This window comes from Seriola aureovittata, chromosome 3 (assembly GCF_021018895.1).
Source record: "Seriola aureovittata isolate HTS-2021-v1 ecotype China chromosome 3, ASM2101889v1, whole genome shotgun sequence".
Classification (NCBI taxonomy): Eukaryota; Metazoa; Chordata; class Actinopteri; order Carangiformes; family Carangidae; genus Seriola; species Seriola aureovittata.
Genome location: NC_079366.1, coordinates 4,560,549 through 4,584,172, shown reverse-complemented (window position 1 = coordinate 4,584,172; position 23,624 = coordinate 4,560,549). Strand labels below are relative to the sequence as shown.

General features: G+C 41.5%; 2 protein-coding genes and 1 long non-coding RNA gene across 8 annotated transcripts in view; 2 read left to right on the top strand and 1 right to left on the bottom strand.

The window, feature by feature from the left end:
* Positions 1 to 170: 170 nt before the first annotated feature.
* Positions 171 to 16,365, top strand: LOC130167057 (insulin-like growth factor-binding protein 4). The gene is made up of 4 exons (XM_056373028.1): positions 171 to 1,091; positions 9,491 to 9,654; positions 10,769 to 10,894; positions 12,731 to 16,365. Exons 1-4 carry the CDS (start codon positions 734 to 736, stop codon positions 12,866 to 12,868), a joined length of 786 nt encoding a protein of 261 aa, XP_056229003.1. The 5' UTR covers positions 171 to 733; the 3' UTR covers positions 12,869 to 16,365.
* Positions 16,267 to 23,624, bottom strand: part of LOC130167058 (uncharacterized) — a 25,359-nt gene continuing 18,001 nt past the window's right edge. The window contains exon 4 of the long non-coding RNA XR_008827221.1: positions 16,267 to 17,585. This is a non-coding gene — a long non-coding RNA (uncharacterized LOC130167058). The remainder of the gene's footprint in view (positions 17,586 to 23,624) is intronic.
* The window catches only part of LOC130167055 (SWI/SNF-related matrix-associated actin-dependent regulator of chromatin subfamily E member 1-like), a 10,625-nt gene continuing 5,108 nt past the window's right edge, over positions 18,108 to 23,624 (top strand). The window contains exons 1-7 of one of the 6 annotated variants that reach the window (XM_056373024.1): positions 18,118 to 18,498; positions 19,297 to 19,347; positions 19,697 to 19,740; positions 20,093 to 20,191; positions 21,134 to 21,214; positions 21,553 to 21,684; positions 21,910 to 22,081. In XM_056373024.1, the coding sequence (XP_056228999.1) occupies positions 19,341 to 19,347; positions 19,697 to 19,740; positions 20,093 to 20,191; positions 21,134 to 21,214; positions 21,553 to 21,684; positions 21,910 to 22,081 (535 nt within the window). In that variant the 5' untranslated portion in view covers positions 18,118 to 18,498; positions 19,297 to 19,340. Of the gene's footprint in view, positions 18,499 to 18,559; positions 18,717 to 18,818; positions 19,151 to 19,296; positions 19,348 to 19,696; positions 19,741 to 20,092; positions 20,198 to 21,133; positions 21,215 to 21,552; positions 21,685 to 21,909; positions 22,082 to 23,624 lie in introns of those variants that run through there. The other 5 variants (XM_056373020.1, XM_056373022.1, XM_056373023.1 and 2 more) reach the window with 5 other exon arrangements.

The following is a 23,624-nucleotide window of genomic DNA, read 5'->3' as shown; positions in this document are numbered from 1 at the left end:
GAGAGTGTATAAGCTTGTGTGTCTGAGTAGGAGAGAGATAGAGAGAGAAAGAGGGAGACAGAGGGAGAGAGCTTTAGCCTGGCTTTCCTCCGCTGTGCCTTTCAGCTCCTCTCTCACTGTAGAAAGAGGCGTGTCTATGGACCAGTATAAAGTCCAAGGAGAGCCACTCGTGTTGAGCCATTCTCAGGAGCGAGTCCTTTGCACTGCACACAAGCAAGAGGAGGAAACTGCAGCTGTTACTTAAAACACTGCCTTTTGATGACCTGCTTTGCATTTGGACACTTGTAGACCAGATTTTTTTTTTGGTGTTTCAGCAGAGGGTGGGCGAGCCTCTGGACTCAAACTCGAGGAGAGAGAGCAAGACTCACCTGAGCACACTGGATATCCTTTCTGCAACTGTTCATTCCAACACAACAAAAACTAGTTCTTATCACCACTACATTCGCCAGGCGAGCAGATCAAGAGCAGGCTCCAATTTCTGCGCTGTGAAATTGAATCAGAGGAACGGAGAGGCAATACAGCAGAGGCATTGTGTCCCTGCAATTGAAACACTAACCAGCTGAAAATATCAAAGACCATCCTGGACAAAGAGTTCTTCTCAAAGCTCCCTTGTTTGTCTAAAATCTGCTGTTGAAGTATAAAGTGATAAAGCTGCACAACACTCAGAGAGGACAGGGAGGCAGAGGGGACCATACACGAGGGAGAACGATTGTGTGCAGGTGCTGGGGCTGCCATGGTGCGTGGAGGTGGCGTGGCAGTAGCTCCATCCTGCAGGGGCCTGTGGGTGTTTGGCGCCCTGTCGCTGGTGGCACTGTGTTTGTCGGACCAGGCCATTCGCTGCCCGGTGTGCTCTGAGGAGAGGCTGGCCAGCTGCCGGCTGCCGGAGGGCTGCGAGGAGACAGTGCGGGAGCCCGGCTGCGGCTGCTGCCCCACCTGTGCCCTGCCTAAAGGGGCGCACTGTGGCGTCTACTCACCTCGATGTGGCACAGGCCTCCGCTGCTACCCGCCGCGTGGTGTGGAGAGGCCACTGCACTCGCTGATGCACGGCCAGGGGGTGTGCACCGATGAGCGGGAGGTGGAGGAGAACTCAGGTGAGAGTGAAGGGGTCAGAGTGTTTGTGTGTGTGTGTGTGTGTGTGTGGACTGATGACACCGGGCTCTTCTTTCTTTTAGTGATTGTAAGTTATAAAGAGGTACAAAGCACTAATGCATTTACATAACATATCTCTGCACATGTCTATGTCAAGATGCTCTGATTGTATGAACACAGCTGACCAGGTCTGTCCAAAATGACCTGGACTGGCGTCTCTCTGTCCCTCTCGCTCTGTGGACCCACGGCCGGGCAGACCAGAATATTTTCTGTCTCCGCTGCCTGGGCCTTACCTGAGCTGGGCAGGGTCAGAGTTGGGGGGTGTGACAATGTGCTGCTTGTTTACCCTAATCTCAGCTAAGCCCTGAACCAGAGCATGCACACACACCAGCTCCTCACGCATGGCCTGATGGGAGAGTGCACACAGTCCCTCTGCTGTCTTGTGGCCGGTCGTTGTGAAAGGGGCCCTGCTGTAAGACGCAGAGCAGGCTTCAGAGAGGCGAGTGGAGGAGGTGTGGTGATAGATGGGGTGGGCGTGTGTGCATGTGAGTGTGTGTGTGTGTGTGTGTGTATGTGTGTGTGTGTGTCTGTTGCATGTGTCTGCACTCTGTATGACTCTGTGCGGCATGCAAGTTGGACCATACCTGCTTTAGTCGGGAGATCATGCATTTGGTTAGTGCAGATAGTTACACTAAAAATTCCCTTTCCCAGCATTCCTTGGGTGTGGAATTATCCCATCATGCCAATGTTAAACTGAGATCCTGCAGGTATTGGTGTAGTGAAGGCAGTGAAATGCATTGTGGTGATACTAGGAATGTGAGTGTGTGTGTGTGTGTGTGTGTGTGTGTGTGTGTGTGTGTTTGTAATGGGAGGAGGTAATAAAAGCTGCTGTATGAAATGACTGTAATGGAGTGTGGCCAGTCTGGAGCTATTAGAGCTCTCTGCAATCAGTAATTCACTTGGTGCTCTTTCATGGACACCCCCATCCCTCCTACTGCTGCTGCGGCAGATGTCTAACTCTTCTTCTGCTGTCAGTGTCTCTATCACACTTTTCTGGGCCAGCTTCTTATTCTCCTCTTTGTTGCTGCATTCCTCTTGTAAAGAAGAAAGTCTGTTTCCACTTTCACACAGTGGGACGTCTAATACTGGATGTCTTATCTGCATATCCAGTTCCAGTTCACTGCTTTGACGTTAACGTCTCTCTACTGATGAAATTCTCTACTGTTTGTCTTTCTCTGCTTTCCACAAAGGGAGTGGTGTTGATTTCCATTATGCCATATGAGACAATTGTTATAATGTGTCACAGACAGGTGGGTCTTTCATTCGTTCCAGATTATTTACTAACTCGCCCGGCGTTGCTCCCACTGAGCCTCTGCTCCTAGACATTTACTGGTAATGGCAGTAGGCTATCTGCTAGCGTCAGAACACCAAAGATTTGGATCAACTTAGCCAATATAAAACTCCCAGGATGTTCATCTTCATTGCAGCATCTGTTTCCCCTGGCCCTGGGTGCAAACCCCCCCCCCCCCCCCCCCCCCAAACTCCGACAAGCCTTCGAGTGCATCGCCCACCGCGTCCAGCTCCTTCATGAGGATGAGCTCATCGGCACTCTTGCTGCCAGACCTGAAATGAGAGCCTTCTGCTCTCTGTACAGGGCCAGCATAGGTTAGGCCGGCACATAGCGTGACTAAATGGAATCAGAGCGACAAGGAAAGCTGTTTAGAGCATGATAAAAATGGAGGGCTGTCTCATCTTGGCCCACCTCTGTCCATCCACACCAATTTATCTCGCAGAATGTTCTCCCTGAACATTATTTCTGCTTTTGACGCCACATTGTCCGATCAGCTGGCCTGGAAGTGGGTTATAGTGCACTGGGGGAGTCTAGGGTCCTTACTCCAGGGCGGGGCGGCAGTAGATGGAACATTTTGGAAAGTTCATAAGTTTTGTTTTCAGTGTTCTGTAATCTGAGTGCTGAGTTCTGTCTCCACACTCCTCCTCACCCCTGGAGTCTGTCATAACAAAGCGGGGAAGCTCTACCCAATAAATCTCACTGTAAATCAATTCTTCTGGGCAGCAGCTCAAATCCACTGTATAAGAATGTTCAATGTAAACCATGGCAGTAGAGAGACAATCAAAAAGGCACAGGGGAGAGGCGAGGAGCAACTCCAGTCACAAGCAGGAGATTTCCTTTGTGGCGCATTCACCGTGCTTATGCATTATTAAACAAGGGGGTGCATCTCCTGAATACATGACTGACACTGCCCCACTCCTAGCAACAGTGAACATGCTAGATAAAAATAGAAGAGGGTTTTTAAAAACCAAGAGAATTCATAATGAAAAGGACCATGGGGTAGAGGCAGATATGGACAGCCCTCTGAAGGGAATTTAGGTGTTCAGTTACAGCCCCGCATCCAGATGCTACAACAAAACACTTGTGTCACAAAGATTTGTGCTGCCTCATGGTTGTCACCTAATTTTAACTAACTACTAATGAAAAGGGAGTGCAATATATCAAGTTTTATGAACCACCAGTCCATTTTCTTAGGATCCCAACACTGTATTTCTCTCAAACATTTATTATTATTTATACTGAATTTCCATAGCAACAACAAGCACTATCCAGCATCTTATATCAAGGTCTAAGACAGCTTTAGTGCTTCTTAATATCCCATTCTTAGAAACCCTCTCTATCCTAATACTTAGAATAAATCATCATGCGAGTGTTGGCATCTGCTCCCACATTCCAGCCGAGTCTGCCCCGGTGTCGTATTCAAATGCTTCCCTCTGACAGTGAAACGGATATTATTTACAAACTGATACAGATGTCAGATATGAAAAGTCTTACACCTACAGGCACCGAAGACGCTGCATGAATGAAGCTGTCAGTGGAGCCAGACTCTGTCCAACTATGCCCAATTTGCTGTGACGCACACAGGTCTTTATGAAAGAGGCATGCTAACCTAGATTTCCCTTTCTCCTATGAGCAAGCACTCCTCAGCACATTTTGGTTGTGAGTTGTGAACTGGTTAAAGATGTGAATGTATTTTGGGGGAATTGTTTCAAACGTCTTTGAGCAGATGTCCCCTAATGTTGTGTATTTGCTTTCTTTGGGTTGTGCGGCGCATTTGTACAGCTGGGGTTCTTGTGCGGGAGTAAATGTGATTAGCTAATTGCTGTCCTCTGTGAGACAGGGACCCCCTTCTAGTGTTGGAGCTGAGAGATACACAAACAATCCACCATTGTCCTGGCCATGAAATACACTTAATCTGAGGAGGACAGTGAATCCTCGAGGGCTGGGATTTCACATTGAAGTTTAAGCCCAGTATTCAGGAACAAAAAAACACTGCAGCAATTTACACCTTCTATCATTCTATACGTCTTTATAACAAATGGTGATTTTATTGACAAAAAGTATTTTCTGAGCAGCGATCATTAATTATATTTTTTGCCTTTCATTAAGATGAAATTCTGTATTAGTTCAAACTAATATTCCAGGTAGTAAATTGCTTCGCTGGCTATTAGAAATGCTGTAGTATTCATTTCCTCTCCTTGCACTTACATTTATTAAAACAAGACAAGTCTGCTCAAAATTAAGTTATGATGTAACTCAGAATAGTTTGACCTAATTCACTGCAGCTGCACGTTTCCCTCTATTCATAGATCTATTTATCACATTCAGTAACAGCGCATCAACGAATGATGGATGTCTAGGATCAGCCCAGCTTCCTATGACAGAATTTACTCACAAATCTGAAAGCAAATAAATCTACACAACAAACAGTAGAATGGAGCCTGGCCTGTTGAGTTATGGCCCCGAGGTTAATAATGACTATAATACATCAGTCTAGTTTATATTGTAGGATAAGTGACACAAATTCAGGTGTCTCTGAACATGTTTTATCAGGATGAAAAATAGGATTGAAGCTACGAAAGGTTCTCAAGCCATGTTTTATTTTCATCACAGGACAATGTTTTGAACCAAACCAGGATAAAGGATAATGTTTAATCTGATGGTGATGCATCTGGAAGATGTTCCATCCTTAACTCATATTTTTGTCTCTGATCAACAAGGCTGAACAATTGGCTGAATGCAATCTGGCCATGTGCAGCATCCAAATCGCAGGAGCGATAAAATAAAAAGATTAAAAGATGAAATAAAATAAAAAAGACCAAATGTGTCACAACAGACCATAAATGAAGCACATCCAGCCTAGAAATCACTCTCCAGACATAGCAAAACATTTATGTTTGGTAAAGCCCCTGCCCCCCCAAAAAATCACATCACCATAATTTTTATATTTTTTTCAGTGAAAATGAAATGCAAAAATGACAATTCCCACTATAATCGCGACGATATCACAATTGCAATATCTGCCAAAATACTCTCAAAGGATTCTTCGTCTGCATATCGCTGAGTTCTATTTTCAGATTTGAAGGGTAAAACAAACAGGGCAGTAAACTGCTGCTGCTCTGTTCTCTTTGGATTCAGACTCACAAACATGTTGTGTTTCTGGATACTGCTGTGACATCAGCTGAATGGGAAGTGAGTGGCCAGAGGAGCATCAGGCAGTGCAGCAGCTCATTTCTTGTCTTTGTCATTCATGTTTGTCGTGCTGCTGAACCAGCGTTACTTCTTGTCCATCCCATATGAAGAATGCAAAACAGAGGAGGTGCTCGCAAACACAAGAACATACAACTTTCTATGTTTAACCTGACAACTAAAGTGGTTTTCAAACATTTCATGTCATGTCACTTCTTGCAGCACGTGCTGGCAGTCCTGAACAGTGTTCTTGTAACTGCGCCTGACATTGACTCTGATGATTAACTGATTCAAAGAAATCTTCTGCCTGGTAGCTGCTGGTCTGATACTCAGTGTTGACTGACAAGTTTTTTTGGAAGCGAGCCTAGTTTACATTACAAAACATTACAAAACATTACAAAACAGCTTCCCCTCAGAGTATAGTTTTCATCAGATTCATTACTTAGGACATATTAAATGCAGAAGACGAATAGTTTATATACCATTAAACAGGTTAAAACAAACTTCAAATCTCAGTAACACTGATTCCACCACCGCTCTGTAATTGTTTTTCTGTTTCTTTTGTTGTTGTTTTTTAGTTCTGTTGTTTTAGTTTAGAGGAGAAAGACTCATCTGGTCACATTGGGGTAAGAATGTGTTGTGAGTCTGTTTGCCTTCATTTACCCATTATGTCGTAAATTTTATTGTTGCATTGTGGAGAAAATCATTTGGAAAAACAAGCCTCATTCAGGTTATTTGACAACTTTAGAATTTAGACAACTTCTGGGATTTATATAATTGACATCTTCTACATAAACAAACATTTTAAAGAGTAATTCAACAACAGGCTGAGAAGCTATTTTACTGGCCTCAGTTCTCCGTTTGTTCAGTCAGAAATGAGCCGTGTTACGCCCGTTGTACCTGTACAAGTGTACGCCTACATCACTGAGAGGATAAACCACTGGAAGTCAGCAAGAATAAAGATTTTCCCGCAAATTTTAAGTTAACTTTTATAGACATCTTTTCATTTTTTTTTTGGAATTGGAACCAAACTATAAAGTGAGTGAGAAGATTTGAACTGGTCGGTGCTCTTATGAATGTCCGGCAATTTCTTGTTAGTTATCGGCCACAACATGCGCCAATACAGATAAGCCTCTGTCTAGGACAAGCTAACACTGGCTGGTACATCAGCCGGGCTCTTCACCCTGTGGAGAAGTCGCTCCACAACTCCTCTTAGTGTTTTCAAACTTATCTGTTGACATCACTTCATGAGCGCCCTGCAACTATCTACAACGTATCCGTATCAAACAATTGCAGTCATTATTTTTAAAAGGGTGCATCTCAAGTTTTTGTACGAATGTTTCACATAGTGGACTCTCTTTTGGCTTCGATCCGAAATCTAAGCTTGTAGAAATATAAACCTTTGGAAAGTGCTCTGCCAATCTCGCTCAGCATAACTAAATATTTATTTGAGGAGGATATTTGTCTTTGGGTTTACAAGCTCAGCTTTAAAGCCCTGAACAGTGGAATCTGAAATCCCATGACCCCTTTAGACCCCCATATCACTGTTTTGCGGACTGCGACAGGAAGGTAAATACACTGTATAAACAGAGGGTGTGGCGCTGATTTATCGTAATGTATATTAAATGATTTACATGGTGTAAAGTTTTTTTTCCTCTGAAAGACAGAGCCTTGTAATCAGTACGCTTTCACTCAACCCGTAATGGCTGATGCTCACACGTCTACTGGCTAGAGCTGACGAATCAATTTCCAAGTGCTGCGGCTGATATGTGACAACAAATATTTAAGTAAGAACCAGATTGAGCAAGCCATGTAGTTTATTGTGCAACAGGTTTGGAATTCGTCAGCCAGTCCAAACAAAGTGGAGCCAATCAGATATTGTATTGTCTTTGCACTATGACTTAAGGATGAAGTCGATAATGAATTTTATCCTGCTGATTAACAGATTAAAGGTAATGGTCTGTATATGTTATAATGCATCTTGTTGACTCAGCTTTATCTCATCGTAATCATACCAAAAGACAAAAGAAGGCAGGTAAAGCCTATTCCCGATTCTGAGTATGAGTACATGTTTACCCATGACCTTTCTTTATCTTTGCTCTGCACCTGTGACTGGCAGTGAAGTGTGGTGCATCAGCTCCGGGGCTGATAATGGACTGTAGGAATTATATTTTAAAAGCCAAGAGCTGCTGATCCAAATCAAATGAAACCACACAGAGAAGTGGCGACTTCCTCCATGGAAAACAGCAGTGGTAGCAAACAGGACATGCCACCCCTGACCCACTTCTAAATCACGTTGGCTCACCCTGCGAAAGAGTGTGGAATCGGAAAAGTGTGAACTGGCAAAAGACGAGAAAGAACAACTTGGAACGAAGGAAACAGCTGAAACCCTGTTGGCTCTTGTGGAAGAAAGTGCTGATGAGCAAGGCTTAACAGCAACAAGACTAAAAATACAAACAGCCAAGAGACACTTCCCCCCCTACACAAGCCAAGCCAAGCAAGATGACTGTCTATGAAGTTTAGAGAAAGACGGTCACCTTCTGACTCCTGCCACTGAGCTGTAAAAAAAAAATCTTATCATCACCAGAAAACAGCCCAGAATCAATACTTGACTCCAGCAGGAGCTACAGCAGTACTGCAAAGACAAGCTTGTACTGGTTTGGATGTGTGCAAGTATGGGTTCACGCATTGGGGACCTGAGGAGAGGCTTTACATTGCACAAGATCACAGAGGCTACTGACCCACCGTCATTGTCTCTTTGCCAACTGCAATTAACTGGATGCCTGGCAGTGACCTTAGATATAAAGCAGAGCTCAGATCTGGTTCAGGCATCAGTGTGAGAACAGCTTCAAAATGGTGAAATCACAGTTTAAAATGCTTCGATTCCAGCGCTGATCTGTAAAATGCCACAGGTTATGAGCAGAAAGCACCAAATGCTGCCAAGTCTGATAACACACAGGTGAAAGGCAACATGCATGTGCATAAGAAAGACACATGCAAACCTCTATCCCTCATTTAGCCCATCTTGTGCCCCCAACCACTAACCAGCGCACACACACACACACACACACACGCGTGCGCACACACACACGCGCGTGCACACACACACACACACACACACGCTCACACACACACACACGCGCGTGCGCACACGCACACACGCACACGCGCGCACACACACACACACACACACACACACACACACACACACACACACACACACACACACACACACACACACACACACACACACAGTGGTGCCCACTTGTGACAGTGCAAATACCCTCTAACAACCTCCATCTGGCACAGGCTGAGGTTGTTGTGGAAGGGTGGAGAGTGAAGAGGGAGGGGGGCATTTCCTGAGGAAGCAGCTGGCTGCCTTCAGGGCCATGGAACTGCAGGATTATAGGGATGCAAAGGTGAATGTGGCACAGACCACAATGTACAGAGGGTGGCAGAACAGGGGTGGTATCGTTTTTAAAGAGCCTCAGAACTTGTGGCATGGCTGCGGTGCAGTAGTTGAAGAGTACCAGGGTGAGAGCTGAGGTGCAGATTACCCCCCAGAGCGGGAACACAGCTCTGTGTCCTTGAGGTTAACCTGGCCTCATTTTTAGCCTACATTTCACCACATTCAGCTGTATGGGACATTATGTAGAAGGACAAGGAGGATTAGCAGAACAGCTCCTGCTCTCTGACACTCAGCCAAATAATTCAAATAATGGATGCGCTGATATTGCACTGTATTGCACTGACAATCATGCCAAAAAATGTTTTTGTCCAACTGTTTATGAAACACTTCTGACAGTGTATTGTTCACCTTGTTGAATTTGAGGAACTCAAGCATTATTCCTTGCCCTTTAGCGATGGACAGGCAGGATGAGATCATCCCTGAGCACCCAAACAACAGCAATATCCGGTGCAGTCCACAAGACAAACGCTGCATACAGAAGACCCTGGCACGACACCCTCCCAAATCCACAAATCAGAGAAGCAACACCGCCAGGGAGGAGACCAAGGCGGCGCTGGTGAGAGAAACAATCTTCTGACATCTTATCAGTTTCAACAGAAAACAACACACCCGGGCAATTCCCTCTGCAGAACACGCCTCAGCCGCAGCAGGTGTTTTACATTAGGGCTTTATAGTTCCAAAGCCACAAGCGTAACAGTCAGGTTATAAATTGTACAAATTAGTTATTTACACACTGTAACATTTAGTTGCGGTCTTGTGAAATAATGTACAGGTGGACATTGACATCAACATGCAATTTGCTGTTTTAACATTGGCAGGAGCATGATCATAACATCCCCATTAATCAGTAACAGGCTGTTTTTACCACATTTTAGTAGGCTACATCCATCTAACAAAGCAATGTGTTACACAGCAATGCCAGAGTGTCTCACATTTAGATTTATTTGAGCTGCCCACCCAGGACGGTTTTATTATTTTTGGATATTTATGTTTATACTTTTTTGTGTTTTTAAAGTCTGTATGGGGAATGCAGCTGAACTGGCTGTGCTAAAATCTGCCAGAATGATATATTCACATGTGATAATTACATGGTTATAAAGTAAATGCAACCAACTCAAACTGTTAACGGTTGTCGGCATTTCTTGGCGTCAAATTAAAACTCATGATGCGAAATTTAGGTATCACAACACGACGGCACTTTGACTTTGCCATCATGATTTATTTATTGAAATCCAAGTCAAAGCCGGGATTTTTCCCAAGAAGGTGAATTTAATATCCCAAATTTGAAAACAGCAAGTTCCCAGATCTGAAGGCAATGTGCTCAGCAGGTGAAATAGAATATGTGAGTTATAAGCTTTTACTGTAAATCCTTTTGGATTTAGTATTTCCTGTTTTCCCAGTTTGCCAAGTGTTTTTTTTCTTAAATATACTCTACTTTTTTTTGGACATTTATCTAGATGTATTATTTATTCGTTTCATGATTAGCTGAAACGATCTCATAACTCATGGTGGCGGATTTTTCATTTTACCTCATGATTTTCTTGTCCATTTTGGAAACTCGAGACTTTCCATTATTTTCATACACAGCAAATTTTCTTATGCCACTGCAAATATCTATGTGCATCTACATCTGGAACTCTGCTGATTTGTTTAAATGGTTTCTCCTACAGGCTCCATGTCGTGCTGAGCTACAAAGAGCACTGGACAGATTGGCATCAAATACCCGCACACACGATGATCTCTTCACAATCCCTATACCCAACTGCGACAAGAACGGAGACTTCCACGCTAAACAGGTCTGTGATTTCAAGCACACACTGAGCAGACCACTATTTGGCCGTGTGTTCTGGTGAACTGTGAATCTCCATTATTAAGCCAGTACAAATAAAAATGCATCTCTGTACTTCAAACAGTTCCTTTCAAACTACATCAGCAATCTGTGGGCCAAAACACAACACATGACTGCAGCCGATGAAATATTGTCTTACTAGTTCAAGATCAACACAGAAGTGTCTCCAAGCAGACTGTCGTGCTAATGCCAAGACCTTATTTTTCTAAGCTCACATGAAAAGTGATTTACTTTCAGAAATCAAGAGTTGAACTATGTGTGTAAAGTGGTTTCCCCTAAACTGTTGAACAATAATCACTTTATTGCTGTGATGGATGCAATTAGCTTTTGGATGCAGTTACTTTTTTTTGTTATTCTGACTTTGCAAGATTGGGCAACTATGCAGATAAGAGTGAGAGAATCAGAGAACATAAAAACACAGATAAGACTGCCCTGAGCTGTATATGCAATCAAAGCAGCAGACGCAGAGTTAGTGATAAAAGGAAAAGCTCTGCTAAGGCCCCGGTCATCAAGAGTCTGAGTTATGTTGATTGTGTAACATGGTTAAAGTATCTCTGTCTGCTCAGATTTACAGGCATCTGTTTACTGTTTAACTAAAACTGCACTGTGATAAAAATTATAGGGAAGTAAAGCACAGGTCATGAGGGACAACTGGGAGTCATTTCACAGCGAGGTTGCTCTGAAACTGTTAACTGGTCTTGGAGGCTTTTTGAAACTGTAAATCACTACAGAAAAAGTACAAAATCGTGTAATAAATTTTGTGTTACAGTAATCAAAAGCTACCACTACTTTAACAGTAGTTACGAACTCATGTGACAAACCTCAGAGGATTTTAATCTAATAATTACATTACTTAAAATACTTCTCCCAGTTTGTTTAAGGCAACTTTAAGTGCCAGCAGGGTGTGAGTGACTTTAATGTATGACTCTGTTTTTCTTTTAAATGTGGTTTGCTGATAAAATATTGTTATACCTGACAAACACCTTTTTAACCATTCATGCAGGACAAAGCCCAGAGCTGCATTGACTCCTCTGTTCAAGATAATCAAACTGGTCTGTAACCTTTGACCTAGTGCTCAGTTTTATATAAACCTGATTCTTTACAGCAGCAGCACAACATGCGGCAAACACAGCTCTGACATAACATCACCTTATAAAACACGGTAGACATGTTAGCAAACATTTGCTTATTTACACATCCAGCAAACATGGAGCAACTCTCTCTCTCTCTCTCTCTCTCTCTCAGGGAAATGTCCTTCTCTTTACTGGTGCTGCTAAATGCTCCACAGCTTGTCGTTAGCTTTGTCAGGGTGGGTCATGGATTTTTAGAGCTTTTTTGTTGGAAACAGCTGCTGAAAACCTACTGATGAGAACAGTGAAAGTAGAAGTGCGAGCAGGGAAACCAAAATACTGATTCAAAAAAAGCTATAAAGAGCTGTAAAGCTGGGGCGCCTCAGTGGCTCACTTAGTAGAGCATGTAATATTAAGTCTTAGTCCTTACCGCGGCGGCCAGGGTTCGAGTCTGACCCACGGCCCTTTGCTGCATGTCATCCCCTCTCTGTCTCCCCAACCTTCCCGTCGCTCTCTCTCACCGCGGCTCTCATAAAGGCATAAAAGATCTGTAAAGATCTGTAAAGCTGAGGCTAACTGCAGAGTGACCCCTAGCACATTACATGCAGTCCTCTGATCCATTGTTAATACAAAAATATTCAGCTTTAATATTTGCGCCTGAAGTTAAAGGTGTTACACGACAAGAATATTTCATCGATCTTTTATGCCCACAGTGTCATCCTGCACGCGATGGCCAGCGGGGAAAGTGCTGGTGCGTGGATCAGAAGACGGGCACGAGGCTGCCGGGACCGTTGGAGCAGCGAGGGGATCTGGACTGCCACCAGTTAATGACTGCCACCCTGAGGGATTGAGGAGTGGGGAGTGGCAGTGGGGGTGCAGGACCAGCTGAATTCCACTGGTGCTTATTAGTAGAACTACATAAGGAAAGGACTTCGCCCTAAAGCCTCACCTCACCTGAGGCCAACGGTACTTGACCTTGCGCAACAAAAAGGAAACCATTTAATTGAGTTCTTTTGCTATTTTGTTTCTGTGTGTGACAGTATGTGATCTCTGAGTCTTTTGAGCACTTGTTGTGTATTGTTTCTACTATGTGAACCTAAGACCGATAGTCTTTAGACACATGCGCTTTAAAGTAACAGGTGGCAGAAAAAAAACCTTCCACAGATATGAGTTGTAGTTGTGATCTTTGTTAGAGAGCAAATGTGTTGTTTTCTCTAGTCTAACTTCAGTGTAGTATTCTTGAAAAATGACAAGAAAATGCATCAACCCCACCAGATAGTCAGATGTGAGACAAAACAGGAGCTGTTATATTCTTTCTGGAGCACTAGATCAGTTGGAAGTACTGCATCAGGACAATCCAGAAAGACTATCAATTAAAAAGGATTGTGTACTAGATTTTCACACAATATGTGTAAGTGGTTGTAATATGTGGCTCTTATTTTACTGTCCTATATGTCGTAAACCCCACCCATCTGGTAAGTAGGTAAAAACAAACCATAAAATGTCTTTGCAAACACAAAGTCTAGTTAAGCGACAACACAAGAGTAGCAATAATAGATGGGATGAGAACAACAGATGAAAAAAGAAACAGGGGTAACAAAGGAATGCAACAACCCCCTGCCTTGAGTTATCAAATGATAAGCCATAGCTTTTCACAACATGGAGACCAAAGTTAAAAGTGGTATTTGTTTGAAAAACTGTATCTCTGAAAGCCCAGAATAGATTTGCTTCATTACCCCGCGGTTCACTCTGCATCCCCCTCTCTCTGCCGATGAGCTCTCCTGCACTGTGGTCCAGAAGGACTGGCAGTGTAGCTGGGCTGGAAACTCTGTACACTGCTGATAGGATAATCTTATTTTTCCAGCTGGTGCTAAGATGCCAGTGTGACTCTCATGTTTGTATGAATATGTTTCAACATAGAGGATTTCTCTCCAAACAGACTGCTTAGCAGATCTTTGGTGGTGCTATATACTGATTGTGCCAAAATACAAAAAAAAAAAAAAACGGGCATTGTTTTGGATTGGAAGAAGAAGACTGAGATTTTCAGGAAGTGGCGCAATTAGCATCGGCAAGTCTGAGGATCACCTCTGCACTAGCTATTGACAAAGGCTTTCCATGTGTGTTTTCATGTTATTGTTAAAATATGAAACCAACATCCCACATTAGCTTTGCACTATCAATACAGCTAACTGGCTTTGTGTTTCATTGGCCAGTGTTGTAAATAGCAGGTATGATGTGTTTTAAATACACAAGCGGAATGTAATAACTTTTAATGATTATGGTAACAATGCAGCTTCTAGTTAACATGAAGCTTTGACTGGGGGACTCCTCTGTTAATCAGACACAGCTAGTTATGAGTTTTCTGTAGGGCATCACACTAACAATTAAAAGGAGTTTGTTACCAGTGCAAGTGACATAGCTTCTCCTCAAATATTTTACATACAATAGACAAGGCTGGTTATATTCTTATAGAAATTTGATTGTACTGGAGGAGTGCATTAGCAGGTTTAAGCTAATGGTGGTGTTTGTCATCACCGGATATGGACAGCCTGCTCTATCTGTTCCATGGGACACTTTGGTTTATAACTGGCTAAAGAAAAGACTCATCTTGTGTGGATGGACGGTCATTACTGGTGTTGGTGTCACTTTGGCAGAGTAGCAAGTCAGGTCGTTCCCACACAGAACAGCATTAATGTCAACTTAACAAACCTTTAGTGCGTAGATCATGATGTAGTAATATCACAGATGATGAAAAGAAAACACAGCCACTGTCATACAGTGGATTTTTTGCTCTTTTTGTTTTCTGTCTCCACACTCTGATGTTACCTCAATATCAGTTAAGCTTTAAATATGACTATTTGAGCACAGCACACTGAAGTGAGGTTAATTCAGCTCCACACAGAAATAAGAAAAGTGCCATGAAAACTTTTCTTCTCATTATCACTATTATAAATATTATAATAATTATTATTATTATTATTATTATGCATTTTTTGCACATTTTCCATACTGAATTTGGTCTAATCTTCTTAAAAAGCAGTAATATATGAATATATAATTAGAGTCAGAGAAAAGAAAGGTGCAACGTAGTAAAACATAAAACCTGCTGGTGTGAAGTAGTTGCTCTCACCCACTAATCCCAACAAAACCCAACAGCTGATATGGGCAAGCTCATCCCCAAAATAAATCTGACTAATGTTGTCTGTTATCATCAGACCTTCTCTGGCCTTTCTCAATCCTGAACGTACTTGAGGTTGTGAGGGTGAAATTTACAAAGAATTAAAACAATACCCTACTGTCTGTACACCTAATAAACATTGAAGGGTGCATTTTAGTGCACTTTGTCTTCTATGATTTTGCAACAAAACTCACTCACTTTAAATAATAAAAACTTAAAGAGAATTGCAAATAATTTTCCACAGATTCACAGCCTGTAATGTTTAATCATATTATACAATTCAAACACAAATGATCAAAGGTAACTTATTTTCTTGTCTCTGTGTTGGCCTAGTTATTCTGCCGTATCTATAATATCAGTCAGAAATCCACACTTTTGATCCTTAGTTACTAATAATACTAAAGAAATTGAATCTAACCACTGAAGCCATGGTTAGTTTATATGCTGGAAATAGAGTATTGTCACCTGATGACCAATGTCACTAAAGAAGAAATGTATCCAAAGGTAATGCACCAAAATACAGACAGATAGAAAGAAGATGGTCTGAGTGGAGAATCATTGCTACAGCTTAAAAATATCAAAAACCAAATATCCTAAAAATCGTTCCAAAGACCACAATGTATCTGGAGACATCAATACTCATTCAGTGAACTGCATGCACACAAAAAAAGTTCCAGCACAATCCTATCTTATCATTCATCAATTAATGAAGTGTTACTAAACACATTCAAGCACATTTCTCTGTTAAACAGTCTTAATCTTTGAGAGAGAAGGCAAATGGTTTTGGCTTTGATTTTGTAAAGGCCTTCTAACTACATAAACTGTGTATTTAAGCTATAGTACATTGCTTGATCTCTAACTTTTGCTGAACTGAACTGTAATTGCATTTCTCGAGAATAGACTGTTCCTGTTTGCCTTTGATATTATCCGTTAATGTGTAGAAGATATGAAGTAATGTTTTTGCATGCATCCAAATGGACTGGGGTTGGGAACAGCTGGGGTCTTGTGTATCTTGTCCAGAACAGGACTCTTATATTCAAACACTGAAGTGATCAAAGGACTGAAATAATAGAGTTTCAACCGATGAAATAATCAATTGCATTGTAAATGTTTACCTGATGAAAATGTACACATTGTAATACATCAATTAAAACACTTTAGAAACTACAATGTTGTTGCGGTTATTATTAGTAGCAGGAGTATTATTAGTAGTAGTTGTTTTAAATGACTTTGACTTCTTACAGATGTGTCAGTACCAGCATATACTGTATGTTGGCCAATACGTTACAAGAAGCTGCTGTATGGAAAATGCCAAAGATATATTTTGTAAGGATGGTTTTGACTGAAGTTCAGTGTACTTACATAAATAATGGTTAGAACAAGTTTCCTTTTAGCTTGTAGCTTAAAACTTACTGTTATATTTGCTGAATCTTTGTATTTTTCAACTGCAAAATTTCATGTGAAATATCTTGGCCACAAAATATCTTGAATATCTTAATTAAAGATTTAAATATGCGTTTATGTAAAAAGAAAAACTAAATTGGAGGATAAATTGTATCAGATTTTTAAACTCAAATATCGGTATCTGCCTAAAAAATACAGTATCGGTCAAACTATTAGTAGTAGCTGTAGTAATGGTAGCAGTAGTGCTATTCAAAAGAAAGAAATGATATGTGAATCAGCCAAAAGTAAGCAAAGGAGCTATAGATAGCAAAATTAAACAAGAAACAAAGATCTGAATAAAAAGCTGGTGCATCAAAATGTGATGGGTTGAGTTCCACATCTAAATGTACAATGATCTAAATTGTTGATAATACTTCAGAGCTTATCAGTCAACCTACTGCTTTCATCAAAAGGTCAAAATGTTTTGCTGCCAGGCTGGAGGCAGAAAACTAAAACATCTACAGAGGACTTTAATGATTTTATGAAACCAACTAAGTCAGAAAGGATTATGTGTGTGTGTGTGTGTATATATATGTATGTGAAACTCTATTATTTCAGAGTAAACTTTCAAGTCTGCTTAGTTCCACTGCCTGAGTCTATTTTGGAGAGCTCTGTGGGCTTAAGAACTAGGTCTGAATCTGCATCACAAGAACAGCTTTACAGGTTTTTCTCTGATTGATTCAAAATGTCACAGGCCCTCTTCTGCCCCTGGGCATCCACAATCCCACAGCTGTGCCGGGGAGGCCCTGCGTGAGTGTCTGTGGTAAGCCTGCACAGTAGCTTACAGGAGGCATGTGACCTCCATCCTACCTCCAGATGTACTCAATCACAGGTGTCCCGTGCTAAACAAAGTCCTGCCCATGCTTTGTGTGGAATCTGCTCACTGTCCCATCCACAGAGCTTTCTGGTCATTGTCTGGTGAGTGAAAGCAAGATGAGGCACCACACCTGGAGATGGGAGCACAACAGTGTCCGTTGGCATATTATACAGGATACAGGTCAAGCATAAATAGAATAAGCTCTCAAGTGTGCAGTGTAAACAGAAAGAAACAGGGTCACAATGAACACAATCAATTAACAAATCCAAAACAAGTACTATTCAGGTTGAATGGACAGAGATGTAGGCTAAATCCTACTGGCTTTGGATTGTTATCTTTAGGCAACACACTATTACAACTATTGACCTGGGCGGCTCTCAAACAATGTGAGCAAGAATGCAAAGTATTTCAGTTCTAACAACAAGGGACCAGTGAATACAGCAACCTTGATTTTTCTCAAAAGCCTAGTAGCCTGTGAAGTGTCCCTAATGCAACTTACAGTATGGTGACATAATAAATCATTCCAACTTTTATGATATTATAGTCTGAGATTATTACCTTGCAGAAAAGGTGTAGAGCATCAGCACTGACATGGCACATTTTTGACACGAAGTAATGTTTTGCAGTCAGGGTAACAATGTCTGTCAGCGTTTTCCTTCTACATAACTCAGGAATTACAGGCTACATTGTGTTTTGAGCTATGGAAGTAAATTGTGAAATCCTTGTTAGGAGCACTGCGTTATTATGATACCTTCTCCTTTTCTCTGAATGGCTATCCTTGAGGAGAAAGGTGTTTATACTGTCATATCAATGAGTGAGGGCTGCAGCAGTGACAGCTGAGGGCGATGAACATCAGCATTGAGGCAGGGCACAGCTGAAATGAGGAGAGGGTGGGGGTGCAATTCTGGAAGATTCTGTAGGAATCTTACGAGTGGACCCCATTTCATTCGTTTATTGTGGGGACCGTTTCTCTGAGCTAGGTGGTTAGCCTTCCCCGTCAAAGCCCCAACGTCCACACTGTGGTGGGGACTAAAGGTTTTAGGGTGAGTTTTCTGGCCATCACTTCAGTATACATGCTTGGTTGTCACCATCAAAATCAATGGAAATTTGTAAATCTTTAGATGTGTTGGTTTGACCTGACGTTGCATGCTAATAATATCTCAGATGTCATTTTCTTTTCATTGAAGTAGCTCAGCTACGTAACCAGTTAGCTAGCCGTCAACCTGCTGGTTATTTAGACCAACTAAAGTCAATTAAACTGGTGAGCAACAACTAACCACATCTAACATGTGTCTACTGTCGTAACTTCATAATTAAGCTACAATTAAAGTCATCTCACGCACGTTAACTACATCTATCGATGGCTTCTGTCGCAGACTAGCTAACCGAACGTTAGCTCAGAAACGACAAGTGACTAGCTACATTGGTGGCTACTAGCTAGCATGAATACATGCTAACGTTAGCTTGTAAGCTACGTTACGGCTCGTTTGAGGATCCCGTAGAGATGTAGCCTTAGATGAAAGGTGAAAACCAGTCGGTCCTCACGTCAACTACCGGTGCTCTTTCACCAATTACCATATCCAAATAGTCACCATTCCTTTGGAATTTAATGCGACCAACACAAATCAACGTTGTTATAATTACTTTAACTAGCATGAAATGGCTTGCAAGTTATATCTACCAGTTTTACAGGCGGTCAGTGTAAAAAATAAATCACGTTATGCTACCTTAAAGCTAACGTCGATGCTAGGCAGTGTTAGCAACTGTCTGACAGTCATTATCGGCATCTCTTTGTTTTTTGATATAAATTGTTATTATACCCTAAAATGTGTTTATTGCAGAGCCAATGACTGGAATAGACTGATACCCACTCATCTCTTCAAAGATGTCAAGTAAGGAGTTGGGAGTGCTTTGGCTAGATGTGATTTTAATCTCTTTAGTAGGTGATGGTATTAAAATGCATGTTCAAATACATCAGATCTTTCTATAAATACATGTGAAGCGATATAACCACAACACTGCAATATCATGAGTTTATTAAAAGAGAGTTCCGGTGACACAGGTTTGACCTTATTAGTGATGTTTTATTTAATGTAGAAAGCATTTCTAGTTGTTTGGCATATCATTGGTAAATAGGGTTGACTAAATCGAATGAAGTTGGACAACTGGAAATAGTTGGTAGCTGCTAGTTGCAGCTGTTTCACTGCTTATGTTTCATTTGGACCTTTTCTTTCACAACAGAGAGACCATCCTATGCCCCTCCCCCTCCCCCTGCTCCTACAACTGTAAGTATTCCTTAATAAGTGTAGCACCAAATATTATCTGGGTATTTCAAATTAAGCTGATTTTGCTATCTGGAGACTTCATTTTAGAACAGTTTATGCTTTGTCAAAATATATTTTACAAGCGGCCAGTTTTTTCCACAAACCCGGTTAGTGACACAAACTGATGTGCTGATACACCACTGCTTCTGAAAATGATTATTTCCTTATAGCCCCAGCATGAATGCAAGTTTCTTTGTTTTGCATTTTCCCAGCTTGTTTCATTGGTTTCTTTAATTTTTTGCTTTGGGCTTTTCCCCTCTCCTTCTTTTATGTCATTTCTCATTCGTGTTTCTGTCTCATTTGTTTCCATCAGCAAATGCCCAACACTACCGGGTTTGTGGGGTACAACCCATACAGCCATCTGGCCTACAACAACTACAGACTGGGAGGGAGCCAAAGCAGCAACAGTCGGGTAACGGTATGAATATTAACATAGAGAAAAACAAGGTGACTGAAAATGTCAGGCAAACCCAAATGGAGAAAATAAAATCTGTAACAAATAGTTTCCAGTTAAGTTTCACACAGCACTGAACAGTCTGCTTGCTTAGTCTAGGAAGAACATTGCAGAAGCCTCTGCAAGCATCAATAGCATTTGAGCTTTCACAAGACTGAACTTTGCTTTATTTAGAGCAAATGAGATTAGATGTTAGATTTATCATTTCCACTGTTCTAATGAGCAGATGTTGCAGAATAGTCAGTATGAGAGGTCTAACTCATTCCATTACTGAGACTGAATATGAAATGCGTGTCATTCTAAACTCCCTCTGCTGTCTACATCACGGTGCAGATTGGCTCAGTCCATCTGTGTGTATCCAAATACCACCTGCCTTTCAAAGTCTGCATTTCTGACAGCCATGTTAAGTAACCCATGCCATCAGTGTTGCCATGGCATTACAGACTCGCTGCTCAGCATGGCTCTGGCTGCTGAGCAGTAATTTAGTCGCTGCATGCAAGCTGTGGTTGGCTGACTCTGATAATGGCATTATGTCTCGCAGTAGGCAAATCTCAGCTTAAGTGAGATTTTTGAATTTTTTTTGTTTTTATTTATTTATTTTTATTTATTTATTTATTTTTTATGGCCAACGCTATTCCATTGCAGACTGTGGGGTTCCTGACTTGTGTATGGCCTCAAACTGTCATTAATTGAATCAAGTTAATTCAAGTGATAGGAAATTACTTGAATGCATCATGTATATGATTCCAAGTGTCATCCTTCTGATAGTTATGTGTCAATTTACACAACCATGCACCAGCTTGTAGTTACACACTCACAATCTGTACTCAGCATTTTAATGGTTGCCTGATCACTCAACAGCAACCATGCTATAAGGTGACTCTTTTTCTGTCTTACCAGAATTCTTCTGGAATAAATATCCCAAAGCCGCCCAAGCCACCTGATAAGCCATTGATGCCATATATGAGATATAGTCGTAAGGTAAGTACACATTGTGTAACTGCTGCATTTTGAATCAACATGTGCTCTGTTGGAAGACAGGGATGCTTTGCTTATAAGATATTCTATCAGCTCAGAGTAAGTAAGACATACATTTTTGTTTCAGACACTAATAGTTGTTTATCGAGGTAGGTGTTGAGCCAAATTAAGCCATGACTTAGATAGGTCAGTCCACATCACATAGTGGGATTTATCCACTTGGAGATGGAGCTTAAAGCACACGGCCTCCTCTGGTTTGTGACCTCTCTGCAAAGAGATAACCACTTATAGCCCCTCCAACCCAACCCAACCCCACACCCATGTCTGGTTCTCATCACCAGGTTTGGGATCAAGTAAAAGCCTCCAATCCTGATCTGAAGCTATGGGAAATTGGGAAGATAATCGGTGGCATGTGGAGGGACCTCACTGATGAGGAGAAACAGGATTATTTGAATGACTACGAAGCAGAGAAGGTTGGTTGTTTTACAAGGGGTGTTCATGGGGTTTTTCTGATGGGTGACCAGTAGATGTGTCTCCAACAGTTGTGGGTCCCTCCAGTCATCATTCCTTCCTTTCTAACAGTCTTGAGTAAACCTCTTTCCTTATTTTGTAATAGTTGATAGAAATGAGGGGTCCACATGTTTTGTGTGCTTGCTTTCTCTGTTTCCTTGTCATTCCTGTCATCTTTTCCACCGTAGATTGAGTATAATGAGAGCATGAAGGCCTATCACAACTCGCCAGCCTACCTGGCCTACGTCAATGCAAAAAGCCGTGCTGAGGCAGCTCTGGAAGAGGAGAGCCGCCAGAGGCAGTCCAGACTGGACAAGGGCGAGCCTTACATGAGTATTCAGCCAGCAGAGGATCCAGATGGTAAGGCCACTCAGCTAAATGCTTTGTCTCCCAAGGTTTAGAGCACTGTGACAGAGCTGTAATTACTGTAAAACGACCACACAGAGTTGCCAGTCCGCACACCAAGAGACTGTTATCTTTTCCCCTCCTCCTACACGGCTACAACCATCCACATTTTTGGTAATGCTACCTTTGAAATGCCATTTCTGCTTTTAAGCTGCAAAATGGAGCAAAATTTGTCTTTGTTTTGCACAACTGTTTACATTTTGTAGGTATTCTTGGCATTGGTTTAGACATAATTGCAAAATTTACATTCTTTTCTCTGTTGTTTTAAAGACTGACGCACACACGTTATACACACAGGCCAGAAGAAGACGTTTGAGTTACACCCACCTCAAGGAAATGATGCTTGTCTGGGGTCTGGCTGGGTTACAGTAGAAGATAATGATGTACAGGAAAACTACAGATAAAACCATTTGCTATTTAGAAACACCCCAGACCATAAAAATGTCAGAGCTGGTATCCCAGCGGGTTATGTTCTCAACAGACTGCACGTACGTCAATGATTAAATAAGATTTACCTCCCCAGGTGGCTACATATTCTGAGATTGTGATTTATTAAATACAGTCTTAAAGAAATTCTTCTCTAAGCTGCTGCCATACGCCTGGTAGAAAACAGCTCATAGAGATACTCACAGGTGCCTGCTAGAGACATGAAGTCAAAAATAAATGATGGATCTATCATACACTGTGTTAACTTCAGCTGTCAAACTAACCAACAAAACTACATTAACTATAGTTGTTGAAATTATGTTGTAATCAGGACATTAGGCATTCAGCACGTTCTATAGTTTTACTTTACGTCTGTGATGCAAAATAACCTGAAACAACATTATGCATAGGGAAAGTGTTTAAAGTAAAAATGGAAAAATGGTGAGACTGAATTCCACTGAATTTGTGAGCACAAGAGAAGCTTAATTCTCACACCCTACAGTCAGAATGTTTTTCCTCCCTTGACTGTTTCCTGTTGTGGTGTCAGAGCACCGACGTGAGCACCTTTGAAACTTTCAACATGGCAGATGAGATTCATTTCCGCTCTCTGGAGAGTTTCAAGGGTGCAGACATGGGTGCACAACAGAAGCTCAGGTGATAGCCACTGAGAGCTCTTGTTGCATCATGAAGACGTTCAGCAAAGTTTTGCCACAGCAAAGCCAAAAAGGAGTGGCACATGTATGATAGTCTCGAGCAGTGTTGGCAAATGGAAAAATAAAAATGGAACCAACTGATAAATAAAAATGCTGATTGAGAAAGAAAAAATCTATCACTGTAAAAAATTGTATTGTTAAATATATTTGTGAATCCATCTCTATATTAGTCAGCAATACAGTGCATCCGGAAAGTATTCACACCTCTTCACTTTCCCCCACATTTTGTTATGTTACTGCCTTATTCCAAAATAGATTAAATTCCTTTTTTTCCTCATTAATCTACACACAATACCCCATAACGACAAAGCGAAAAAGGTTTTTAGAAATTTTTGCAAATTTATTAAAAATAAAAAACT

What these genes read in the sequence shown, in the direction of transcription:
- LOC130167057 (XM_056373028.1), top strand. Translation starts at nt 734, where the DNA reads ATGGTGCGTGGAGGTGGCGTGGCAGTAGCTCCATCCTGCAGGGGCCTG. An exon ending in AGGAGACCAAGGCGGCGCTG is followed by an intron (nt 9,655 to 10,768) that starts GTGAGAGAAACA and finishes TTTCTCCTACAG; the next exon opens with GCTCCATGTCGTGCTGAGCT. An exon ending in GAGACTTCCACGCTAAACAG is followed by an intron (nt 10,895 to 12,730) that starts GTCTGTGATTTC and finishes TTATGCCCACAG; the next exon opens with TGTCATCCTGCACGCGATGG.